At 36.9% G+C, this 12,716-nt stretch overlaps 1 protein-coding gene across 1 annotated transcript; it reads left to right on the top strand.

Annotated features, from left to right (window-relative positions):
- Positions 1–227: 227 nt before the first annotated feature.
- Positions 228–3,769, top strand: LOC149547725 (uncharacterized). The gene is made up of 6 exons (XM_089794178.1): positions 228–314; positions 441–526; positions 1,594–1,677; positions 2,770–2,836; positions 2,924–3,332; positions 3,435–3,769. The coding sequence occupies exons 1-6, from the start codon at positions 228–230 to the stop codon at positions 3,767–3,769; spliced, it is 1,068 nt and encodes a 355-aa protein (XP_089650304.1).
- The last annotated feature ends 8,947 nt before the right edge of the window (positions 3,770–12,716 follow it).

Raw genomic sequence — 12,716 nt, 5'->3', positions numbered from 1 at the left:
GCGTGTGTCTCTGTGGGTAGACCCCTTCACTTCACTAGAGATGAGTTTATGAAATTTAGAGTAGCTCCGCTATCCAGCATCATCGTAACCTGTTGTCCTTGGAGGGTTCCCCGTACATGAAAAATTGTGCACCTTGGGCTACCAGCTAGGGCAATGGTTCCTTCGTGTCATACCAAAGCTGCAATTCTTTCCATACGGTTTAAACTGACCATGCTGGTGTCGTCGTGATGTTGGTTGTCTTCGGCACGCATCTCTTTCTGTTCGTCCTCATCATTGGACGTGACCTCAATGTAATGGATCTTCCCTTTTCCGAGGTATCTGTGGCCAGGCTCCCAAGGTGCTTTGCAATTGAAACACAGTTTCTTCCTTCGGAGTTCCTATTTGGTAGCTTCGTCCAACAATGACTTCCTGGGCGAAGGTTTATTTTCCCTTGTCTTCAGCACACATCTCTTCCTGTTCGTCCTCAATGCGACCTCAATGTAATGGATCTTCCCTTTTCCGAGGCAATTGTGGCTAGGCTCCCAAGGTGCTTTGCAATTGAAACACAATTTCTTCCTTCGGAGTTCCTATCTGGTAGCTTCGTCCAACAATGGCTTCTTGGGTGGAGGTTTATTTTCCCTTGGAAACCCGATGGTTTGGCATGTGAGTAACTTCGAGAGGATGACGCGGATGACGATGCCATACTTCATGCCTTAATGATAGCCTCCGACAGGGTGGTAGGATTGAACCCCTTTACCCAACCTTTCAGAGGTTCTGTCAGTCCGTCCATGAAGAGTACTATCCGTCTTCTTTCACAAATGTCCGTGACCAAAACAGAGTTTCTGAAATTCCGCAATGTACTGATCGACCGATCCAGTTTGCCTCAGCTATGCCAAATCTTTGAAATTGAGTTCCGGATCTTTACCATCAAATCGGTCTATCAATCTCTCAGTGAATTTTGCATAAGTATTTATCTGATCATGCCCCAGTGTGATAGTGCCATGATGCCACCATTCATGCGTGACTCCCTGCAGGTGCAGCGTCGCAAATTTGATTGCTTCTTCCTCTGGCATAGGATTCAATTGGAAGTAAGTATCGACCTTCATTACCCACGCTTGCGTAGATATGGATTCGGATCCGTCAAATGGAGACAAATTTACTTTACTCAACTTTCTTTTGAGATCATCGTTAAAATATCCTCTGTTTCCGCCTCTTGAATATCTCATTCTCAGATCCGTGTAATCTTTGTAGGATATATCTTCCTCAAAATTTGCATTCTTCTAGTCTTCTCTTAGTTGTTCTTGCATCTCTTCAAAGGTTGGTTGTTTCCCTCCGTGTTGTGCCTCGGTCCGTGAAGGAAAAGTCAGCATGGAAGGTCAAGAGCATGTTGGATGAGGGTTTGATTTACCTGACACCAAATCCGCATTGTGACCATTTTGTTTTCCAGATATTTTATTGTCTGCCAACTTCTTGAGAGTCTCTTCCATGAGTCGCTGAGTATCAGTGATCTGTGCTTGATTCTTCGCAAGTTCCGTCAATAGTGCCACGAGTTAGGCAGTTGTCGGTTCCGGTTAGGCAGTCATTCGATTAACGGAATGTGTCCTTCTCTTCCAGCTATAAACTCTCATTCATTGTCCACAGGCTGACAGGATTGAAGAGCTCTGATACTGCTGTAATATTCTGTTTCAAGTACGCGAGGCAAGTTTCGTAATGTTCCCTTTTCCGGATATACACCCGAAGGTTGAGATGTCGTACAAACCGATGGAATGCAGTACAGTCAGAATTGAGACACTGTATGCTGGCAACAAGGTGACGTAGGGTTAGGAAGGGAGGTCATACGGTACAGGCTAGAGGTGGCTGTACAACAAGTAGTCCGTACAGTGGGAGAAATACCTGTACAGTCTACTTGAAAAGACAATTGTACGTTATAATTAAGGAAGTCCGTATGGTGGCAGAGGACCACCGTACGGTAGGTAGGAGATGTCCACAGAGCAGTTTGAATGGTCGTACGAATGCCTAACAGGAGGATGTATGGTGCGGTTAGGATTGACGGAGAGGGCAATCGTGGAGAGTGGTATGAGGAATTGATGTAGATAGCAGTGCGCAATGATTTTCGATAATTTAGATATGAGACAAATAGTTCCAGATATACCAAACAATTGATAACCACAAAATCGCTCCACAACAGATATATCAGTATTTGCCACAATCGAGCCAAGAAACATAGATGGAATAGGGTGAGGGCTAAATCCCATCGAAACCACACAAGCCAAATAGGGAAGATCTTTCACTTCCGAAATGGCGAATGATCCAAAACTCCAACAGGAATTCGCAGTACATAGAAAATAATCCAAAGCATACTTAAAGACTACCTACAAGCCTTGCTTAAATACTCGTCAAGAAACTTTCTGAGGGTGTACAAAGATAGCTGATGGCGACACAAACTATGGAAACAAAAATAAAAATGGGTTCGAGATATATTGAATCAATTGGCCTATTACAATAGTTTGATAAATGATTTATTTTATAATGGGAACATTATAGAAATAATATTGCGAAGTACATCTACAATCATACATGGGTCTTGAGTCTTATGAGAGAGCACACTAGTGGTAAGGATCTTGATGGGTCTTGAGTCTTATGAGAGAGCACATTAGTGGTAAGGATCTTGTACGAGCAGGGGTCACACGCTTTGCTACTAATTTTCTAAGCTTGCAAAGCATATCGAAGACATTGATAGACCTCAAGTGCACGTTTTTTGATAAGAAATGGTTAGAGTCCTTATGTCAGGAAGTCTGAAGTAGAGAAGATTGTGTTTGATGCTAGCTTTGAAAAGCTAATGGAGGAGATCCTCAAAGTAAGTTTTCAAGTTTTCATTGATGATTTAGTATTTAATTTTGAAATATTTTCATTGGCTGATTTTTGTATGTTTTATTATGTCCAGGTGTCAAAACCATTGGTGAAGGTTCTAAAAATTGTGGATGGGGATATTTATCCCATAGGATTTTTATATGAGGCCATGGATAGGGCAAAAGAGGCCATTCAACACTTATATAGGTCAAATGAGACAAAATATAGATCCATATGGAACATCATTGATCGTAGGTGGAACCAGCAACTCCACCAACACATTCATGCAGCTGGGTACTTCTTGAATCCCAAGTATTATTTCTTCAACACTTTTAAAGTAGATGCAGAGGTTCAAATTGGCTTGGACACATGTATTAGAAGATTGGTTGCTGATACGGATCTCCGAGACCTCATACTTGATGAGATGCAAAGCTACAAGAGGGAAGAGGGGCCGTTGTTTTCTCCTCCTGATTGCAAATGTAGGAGATACACCTTGCAGCCACGTAAAAAAGAACATGTGTTTAGTTCTATCATACTATTTATTTCACTCGTGAAGTTTATTCCAAGTTTTACCACATCATAAATGTTTTTTTTAATCCTTGCAGATCTGTGGTGGGAAGATTATGGTGCCACAATGCCTAATCTTCAATGGCTTGCCATCCGAATTTTATCGCAGCCTTGTAGTGCTTTTGGCTGCGAGAGAAATTGGAGTACTTTTCAAAACATACATACAAAGAAACGTAATAGGTTGACTCAAAAGCACCTGAATGACTTGGTTTATGTGAAGTACAACCTTCTCTTGCACGAGAAGAAGGTGAAAGGACAAGCTTCATATGAAGCACTACACTTGGATGACATTGATCCGTATTCATCCAATTGGATTGCTCCTCCTGATGATGAGGATGCAGATGTTGGTGAACCATTATTGATAGATGAGTAGCTAGCTGAGTTTGAGAGAGAAGCAGATGAGTGGGATGCAGATGTGGCAGCATGTGAGGAGGAACATGAGCTTGGTCATCCATCAGAGGCTTTTGTTGAGCATGAGGCACCTATTAGGGCACCTGTTGAGGATGTTGCCACAACAACTACTTCAACACCACCCACCCAACAACAATGATCTCTTTTGAGTTTTACTCGTAGACACAATTTATGATTGCTACTTTTAGTTTTCATTGATACCAACTTGAACTTAATATGTTTTCAGAAGTAGTAGTTTCATAGAGTTTGATTTATATGTATCGAACTTATTTATATTCATAATCTCAGATGTTGTACTTGTTTTTTGGTATACAATTCTAGCAGTATGTTAATCTACTAAGTTCCTCTTGCTATGAATTATTGTTTAACTATAAACTTTGAATGATATATGGTGGATATCTCAAATTATTATATATTCTACAAATTTGGTGTGTATGTATGCGTTTTTAAGAATATTTTATGCATATACTTGCATGTGTTGGTTTACCATGCGAAGTCTCGTGCTTTGCGGCCCTTAAAATTTTCTTATGGGTTTTCATTTTTTTCCCCTTTAAAACTCTTCTGATGGGTTTTCATAAATTTTTTCTTTCAAAATTATTTGATGGGTTTTCATAATTTTTTCCCTTGAAAAATTTCTGATTCTATAATTTGCAAAATTTGCATGGGATTCCTTTGTGAATTTATAATTTTTTCTTCAAAAATTATCTGGTGATTTTACTGTTTTTCCAAAAAAAAGAAGCTTTATATTGTCTAGTTTTGATTGATTTTTCACCTAAGAGATCATGCTGGGTTTTCATTGATTTTTCACCTCAAAAATCGTGTTTGGTTTTTCAATTGTTCTCCTAAAGCAAATTGCACCTTTTTGCAGTTTGTTTTGGGGCATCATGCTCATCTGCATAATTTGGAGGGTTTGTCGATTTTTTTTCTCAAAATCATGCTAGTTGTTCTTTGTGTTTGTCTTTGTCCTCAGCGAAGAGTAGCTTCATTATCCAACTTTAGGTTGGATGTTTTGTGATGATTTCTAGTCAAATGTTTTACTGATTTTGGGAAGGTTAGTAGCAGACTCATCTCAGTGACAAAGTTAGTGGCAAGCTCTTGTCTTTTCTTGCAAAGCATTTTGAAAAAGGGGGTACCCTTCTCTATTTGTTTCTAGATGGATTTTGGCTTCTTGATCATTAACATTTTGTAGATTCAGGGAGGGTTTCAACAGTAACAAATGTTTTGAAGAATTGTAACCACAAGACATCAGTTAGACAATGACCATTAAGGGATGGTATTAGAATATTATAATGTTTCTTTAATGGTCATCTTAGTTAGTCTTTAGTTTATTAGGTAGTTTCTATTTTCGTTTTTAGTTCACAATTGTTTCTTTTAGAAACATTGTCTTTGTAAATCTATTTAAGGAATTTTCATTTCATTTGTTTAATACAACTACAACATTGATTTAATATAACACTTCGAACTGGGCTAATTTCGAATTGGTCCTTGGTCCTGGTCCCAGTTCCCTTTTGGGTTCGAACCTAGGCAGGCTGGTTCCTCTAGGCCGAACCTAGGCTGAACCATAGTCAACAAGGCAGACCTAGGCAGATTGAGTGCGAACCAGGGACAGTTCCACTAAAAAACATTCTATAATGTAGTGCAGAATATGATTATTACAGAATTTGAATGAAAATTTCTAACATTACAAAATAAAATTTTCCGAAGTTCAGATATGTAATATATCAAATTAAAATAGGCCTCAAGATTTCATCTAATGGATTTTTTTAATCCAGTTGCTGATAAAGACCCCTTTCCGATTAATTGGAAGCTTTGTATGGTGATAAATCATATTTTAAACATTAAACTAATATCTTCAATAAGTGGAGGGAGTTGCAAGCTACTAATATAACATTTTTCATACAGAATGTTAATTATAAACAAACAAGCTCTCTATACAATGAAAAAGTAATAAGCATTTAACAACTTTGAAAGCAAGAATGTTATTATTGCAGCTGATCTGATCCCATCGCCATTGGCACGGTTTGTGAATCAACTAATGCCTTTGATGAAGACAAGAAGAAGAAGAAGAAGACACAGATTTAGATAATCCAATAGATGATTGAAACTTAGTATAAAGTTCTAATTGTTGAAAGTTAAAACAATGATACTTGAACTCAATATTATTTTAATATTTTGGTGTTGATAATAGATATGATGCTATGATTTTATGTTTATAGTGTTTTTCTTGTTTTTATGATACTATGTGGCATTCTAAGCATAATTCATTCTTCTAGGCTGCATACATGTGTATATATATAATTTTTACATGTTTTTATACTAACAAACCCAAATACCATTTCAAAATTTTGCTGTACCAATGAACCAGTGTTTAGAACCCAAACTCGAACCAGTAACTTAATTTTTTTCAACAAAATTTATTATTCTTTGCAATAATTTTTGGATTTGATTGTTTAAAGTTTTTCGCATCAACATTTTGAATCACACTCTGTGATCCTTCTGCTCTCTTATGCTTGGTTTCATCCTGAAGATGGATCACGGAGTGTGATTCGAAACGTTGATGCAAAAATCTTTACACAATCAAATTCAGAAGTTATTGAAAAGAAAGATCATTGATAGTGGAAATATGTTCTCATTAAAAAATATTCTGTTACTTTTTCTTTGTGATCTTTCAGACTAGACAGAAGGTGCAGAAGGGGTTTTCTTTTTGTTTGTTTGTTCTGTTGATGATTCAGCTGGAAACTATAATGAATATCAGAAAATACAAATTCTGAAACAATACAAGAGCAAAAGATGCTGATGAAAATAGTGGTTTTTTCATCAACACAACAGCAACCCAGCTCACTAAAAACCCTTACATATCAAGGCCAAACACAGCCACAAAATTTTGCTTTCTGGGAACCACAACTGTTATTAAATCAGACCTGCTAACTCCCAGATCCGGGATGCCATACCTCCAATTCTGAGTGCCAATTGCCAGTGAAATGATTGAAGAATTTCTGCAGCTTTAAACCACCCAAATTGGTCTAATAAAGCCCTTCAAAACATGTCCAATAAGCTTCTACAAATCTTGAACAACCCTTGTTATTGAGATTTAATCATGTGGTGCCTGTATAATAAAAACCTCAGATCTCCCAGACTATATAGCCCAAAAGAAAGCCTCCAAAGAAGCTACAGCCAAAACTTCAAACACGAATAACTTGAATTCTTGAACAAAGGCTCCTGAAATCCTTTTATAAACTAAAACTCAATGACCTAATTTGGGCTGTGCAACTTTTAATTTATTTTTAAAATTACCTTATGTCTCCCTATGCTGGATGCCAACTTGAGCCTTCATTTTTATTTTTTTAATAAAAACACCTTATAACTCCCTAGTCCTATAAGTCCCTTTTTAAAACAACTTTATGTTGATGGGACCCTCAAATGACTTAATTTCATAATATTTAAATAACACAATTAAAATATTTTAATTTCTGACTGAAGATCTTATGCTACTTAATTATAAATTCCTAGATAAAATATAATATTATGCTCAAGTAGAATGCCTCCAGAGTTCCTTATTTGGCTATTCATTAGCGTGCAGGAACTTGATTAACTAGGTTAATGGTTCACCTTGTTGACTGATTAGGAAGGTGACATTATAGCCCACCCTGCCCAATTTACTCGTCCTTGAGCAATTCTGTGTTGTACCACCAGGATCTCAAACTAGCCATATGAGAAACACTGTATCATTCTGCTACTCCACTCTGATGCAGCTCACTGATTTGAACCCTGCAACTCTATTACTCTGAAACCTTCCCACTATGAATCCGATTAGTGGATTCCTAATTATAATGCTGTCCCATTCATCAAAATTGAGGATACAGAAGCTATCAACAACAACTCTCCAACAACACATGATCTTCCATGAATGTGCAAAATACCTACCATAGGTGCACAAAATAACATGTCATGCCATCCTAGGCTGCTGATTCAAAGGCAAACTACACCCATAAATATGAAAACCAAACTCATGATGATCTAAGAGATGCTTCTAATGACCAATGCTGATTGTGCCTCATTGTTAAATCAAGTTCCAATGATAAAGAGATGATCCAAGTCTCTCCAAAACACCCAAAATGTTGTTGCCTTCGAAATGCCTCGAAGAAAATCCATGTTTAATGTTGAACATTCATTTATCCAACAATTTATGCAGCAGTAATCTATGAATTAAGGTTTGTTCTAAACTCGTGTATACCATTGATCATTACCAGTTGGATCTCAAGCCTTTGCAACTCAACCAAATATCTTCATGGCAACTTCTTCATACCTTGGTTCATAAACCAGTTGTATCTCCACTTCTCAAAGTGCATACCAATCAAGAGCATCTCCATGACTTGTCACAAGTCTTGAAATTATCCCATGTTCACTTCTCCATAGGCTGGCCCGAAAGCAATAAGTTCTACACTGTGAACTTCTGAAAGAGATAATTCAAACTCTCCAGGAATGACCATGAGCCCGAGTCAAATACTTATGCCTCCATCTCCATGTGCAGATGATAACACTAGTGGCTGATCCGCTAAGTATGTGATCAACTATCCCTGCTTCCTCTTTGATTTTATCCTTCAATGGATTTTTTATAAGAGGAAACTAATGAACTTCATGATGCAAAGTAGTTATCTCAATAAAATCTTCTGAAATATACCTCTTGTCTAATTCATAGCACTCCAAATGTTCTTGTAAATACCGTCTTGCTTGGGTATTTAACCATTTGGCCTTCCCGTCTCTTTGTAGCCATCCACCATGTGTTCCTTGGGATTTATTCACATCCCCCAAGATGATGTACAAAATTAGAAATTTTGTGGCTTGAGTCTTCATTGCATTCCTCACACAAAATTTGAATGTAGGAATTGGGAGACTCCTCAAAATCATCATCCTCATGTGAAGTGGTTTTAATCTCATGATTATGCAAAGGTGAGGGACTATTGTTGCCTAACAAAAAATCAGAATGATAGTTGTAGCTTTTTGTAGTGTTTCTAGTGTTTCCAAGAGCTTCAAACACTTTCTTCCTTCTTCGTTGAAGGTTCTTCATCAAGTGCTGCTCCAGTAGATGTTGCCAACCAAAGATCACATGCTTTAAGGTTGATGCAAGCTGTCTTCCTTTTAGCTCTCATGTTTGTAGGTGTACCATTGTTTTTTGTTGTCCCAAAGTGTTTACCGCACTGAAAATATCCTCCTAAGGGCTACCAACATTCATGACTGAAGTGCCACTGTCAACAATCAGAGTTTTAGAATTTTCTGAATTAAGGCAGCATCATGTCCAATCAAGGAATCACCCTCTTCTTGATGACATGTCAACACACAAGGAGATCTTTTCCATTCTGAATCAAGTATATTTTTCCCCAATCGCTCCACTATCATCTCCTAATGGCTCATATGGAGTATAAACAATCTTTTCTCTTTTGACCATATTTTGAGCCTCCATTGGAGCTTCTTCACTTGTAGGTTGCTCCTCATTAAAGGCTGTTCCAAAAGAAGTGTGCAACTGAATATCACATGTATCTATTTCATGGTTTGAAATTAAATCCTCCTGTCAATGAAGATAATTCATTTTTTGCTTAATTTCTACCATTCTTTCATTGTTTCCTCTTCCTTAGGTGGAGCTGCAAAATATGATTGAATGTCTAATGTGGACAATGAAGAATGTGTCAAGCTCAATTCCAAACAAAACCCATCAATTTGATTTTCTGATCCTTGACGGGACATTTGAGTACAAAGAATCTATAGTAACCTTAAGCTCACAGGTAAGCTTACCATCTTCATCTTCTTCTCTTCTTAATTCATTGAAATATATCTTGTTAAGCTCAATGAGATGATGTATATCTGAAATCAGGTGCAGGTAGTAGTTTGATTTCACACAACCGAAGCTTGTATGAGCACTTGTAATATGCAAGAGTAGTTCTCCTTCAAGGCCTTTGTCTTCTTCTTGAGCTGCTGACAAATTATCTGCCATTATCTTGTGAGCTTCATCAATTCGAGTTAAAGATGGAGTAATCATGTCTTATCTAACCTTAGTTAACCTCCCAAGTGACGTGACTCTTGAGCTCTAATATCTTTAAACAAATGTTCCAAATTGTCTTTGTAATCATATGTTTCTAGCACAACTCCCTTCACAATGCCCCTTCCACAAAAATCATGCTTTGAAGTTAGATGATCGTTAAGCTCAATCAAAAGATCACCAACACAACTATAAGGAGAATTGTTTACCTCAAGCTCTTCTTTACACCCTTGATTGTCCACATGCAAGGTGTCATGTCCCCCTTCTTGAAATAGGTTTTAATAATTAACAATAAAAAGACATCAATAAAAAAGTTGCCTCCCTCAAATGAGAGGTATAAAAAGGAGAGAAGAGAACCTCATTTGAGGGCAAAAAGGGAAGGAGAAAGAAAGAGTGGAGCATAAGAATTTAGGAAGGATTATGTGAAAGGAAAGGGAAGAAAATAAGGAAACAACTTTCAAAAAGTGAAAGGTTGTGGCTCTTCGAAAGGGTTGTGACTGTGAAAGGGTTGCGACTTTTTGAAAGGGCTCTAATTATGTGACTCTTCAGAAGAGACAATTATGAAGGGTTATGGTACTTGCCAAAAGTTGAACATGATCAAGAGGATTGACCAATCTCTCACATCGGAAGATACAAAGGAGTAGATAGATGAAATATAATGAACAGAAAGAAGAAAAAGTATGAAAAAAATCATAAGAATAGATTTATAAAAATTCATATTTATCTGTGATATCTGGTATGAGTATTTCATGTGTATTCAGGACATAGTATTTATGATTGCTCGTTACTAAGTGAAAGCAATTAATACTAGTGACTGCTTAAATTACTCTTAACTTACATCCATGTAGTGGCATACTTTTGTGATGAAATGCATTACTGTTTACATTTCGCTGTATTGCTAATATGTACATAAGGAATATATGACTTGGAATGTGTTATTAGCTGCTGTAACAAGCCATGGTACTGCAAACAAGGTTGTCATAGGCTAAGTCACAAGGTTCGAATTTGAATTCGAGTTCGATCATAAAATTCGGATGACATTCAGCAAGGGTAAAAATTCGTAAAAAAAATTGACATTAAATTGAATGTATATATATTTATCTATATTTAAATATAAGTAATATATCCACAAAATTGTCAAAATAGTTTCACATTGCTAAATTAAAATAATTAAAATAATTAAACTAAATAAATTAATAATATTTTAAAATAAAATAATCTTATTATAAATAACACTATTATATTAAATATCATAAAATTCGGATGAAGTTTGGAAAGGGTAAAAATTTGCTGAAATTTGAACTTTGTGGATGAAATTCGGTGAATCCTATGACTGATGAGGTCACCTTCTAAGAACACTACCTCATGCTGTAACTTCAGAGTTTTCTTCTTTCAAGAATGATCCTGCCTTCAGCTATTTATACTTCTCATTCATTTCAGCTTCTCCAGAAGCATCAATTTCCTCTTGGCTAGGCACAGTTTGGTTTCTTTTGACTCTGACCTCCTCTAGTAAGCCTTGTCAGACTTTGATATTCATGAAACGTTAGTAGATCTTTCATTTTTGATATTTTTAATGCTATTCAACAATTTTAGAAGCAGCAATTTCATAATCCTTTTCTCCAGTTTCTGTAACCATCCCATGTACTCCACAAGCTAGCTGAATTTAGGCTTTGATACCACGGCAGTGCATTTCCCTATTGTTTTAATTATCTATATATATATATATATATATTTTTTTTCTCTTCTGATATATCAGACTACACAGGAGGCCAAGGGGCATGTTTTCTTTTTGTTTATTTTGTTGATGATTAAGCTGGAAATAATAATGAACAATAGCAAATACAAATTCTGAAACACAAATTACATGCATTATAGGAGCAAACTTTCCAGATTTAAACCCTGTTCAAATGGATTTTTCATCAAAGCAAGAGCCACCCAGTTCATTAAAAAGAAAAATCTCTTACATATCAAAGGCAAACATACCAAAAAGTTGTTGACTCAGAACCACTGCTGTTATAAAATCAGACCTACAAACTTTGATATCTTGATGCCACGCCTGCAATTTTGAGTAGCAATTGGCAATCAAATGATGGAAGAATGTTTGCAGCCCTTAACCGTCCAATTTGGTATGATTAAACCCTTCAAATTTGTACAATCAGCTTCTATAAATCTGCCACAGCCTTGGTTATTGAATGATTTAATTATTTTATTGAACCCATGTGTTGCTTTTATGATAATCAACTTAGGTCTCGAAGATTGTATCTTTCAACCATAGTTCTGAGATCTCCACGAGTGGGAGGAGTATCCTGGGTCAGCCTTGCCGGGTCCGGGTAGGTGAGCCAAGTCAGCCGTCGGTTTCAATAAATGATAGCAAAAGGGTGAAGGCAAGGGTAAATCTTCATAAAAATTTCAAGGGTTTTGTTGCTTTGCTGAGTCATGGCCAAGTCCGAGCCGGTTCACGAGTTGAGTTACGCTTGCCGAGTCAGGGCCGGGTTTGAGGCCAAACCCACGTGTTGCTTATATAACAACAAACATCATTTACCTGTGATGGTTGAGCAGAATCCTTGGTGATGATTCTTTGCTCTCAAGCTCTCTTAGTTCAATTTTGTTGTGCCTGCTTTTCCTTTTCTATATCTTGAACAATTTCTATTTTTCCGTTCTTATTGCAAGTTTATTCTCTCTTTACTGCTGTGGATAGCTATTGTCGATGTGAGTTCTTTCTGAAGTGGTTGTTTATGATCGATAGCTTATTTAATTTCTACAGCTTATCCTCTCTTAATTGTCTTGGTATACAGAGCATTAGAGGTGAAATTACTCTATTCTTCACTTTCTTCAATGTATTGTCATCAGGTTGTATGTTTTATGGAGCTGTTTG

Source organism: Cupressus sempervirens, chromosome 7 (genome assembly GCF_028749045.1).
Source record: "Cupressus sempervirens isolate cs-2001-9-10 chromosome 7, ASM2874904v1, whole genome shotgun sequence".
NCBI lineage: Eukaryota > Viridiplantae > Streptophyta > Pinopsida > Cupressales > Cupressaceae > Cupressus > Cupressus sempervirens.
The sequence above is the reverse complement of the archived record's forward strand: the minus strand, read 5'-3'. Positions and strand labels throughout refer to the sequence as shown.

Bases quoted from the DNA above. Each gene is read 5' to 3' on its own strand.
- LOC149547725 (XM_089794178.1), top strand. From the start codon at position 228: ATGTTGGTTGTCTTCGGCACGCATCTCTTTCTGTTCGTCCTCATCATT. The intron at 2,837-2,923 runs GTAAGTTTTCAA...TATTATGTCCAG, and splicing joins TAATGGAGGAGATCCTCAAA to GTGTCAAAACCATTGGTGAA. The intron at 3,333-3,434 runs GTAAAAAAGAAC...TAATCCTTGCAG, and splicing joins GAGATACACCTTGCAGCCAC to ATCTGTGGTGGGAAGATTAT.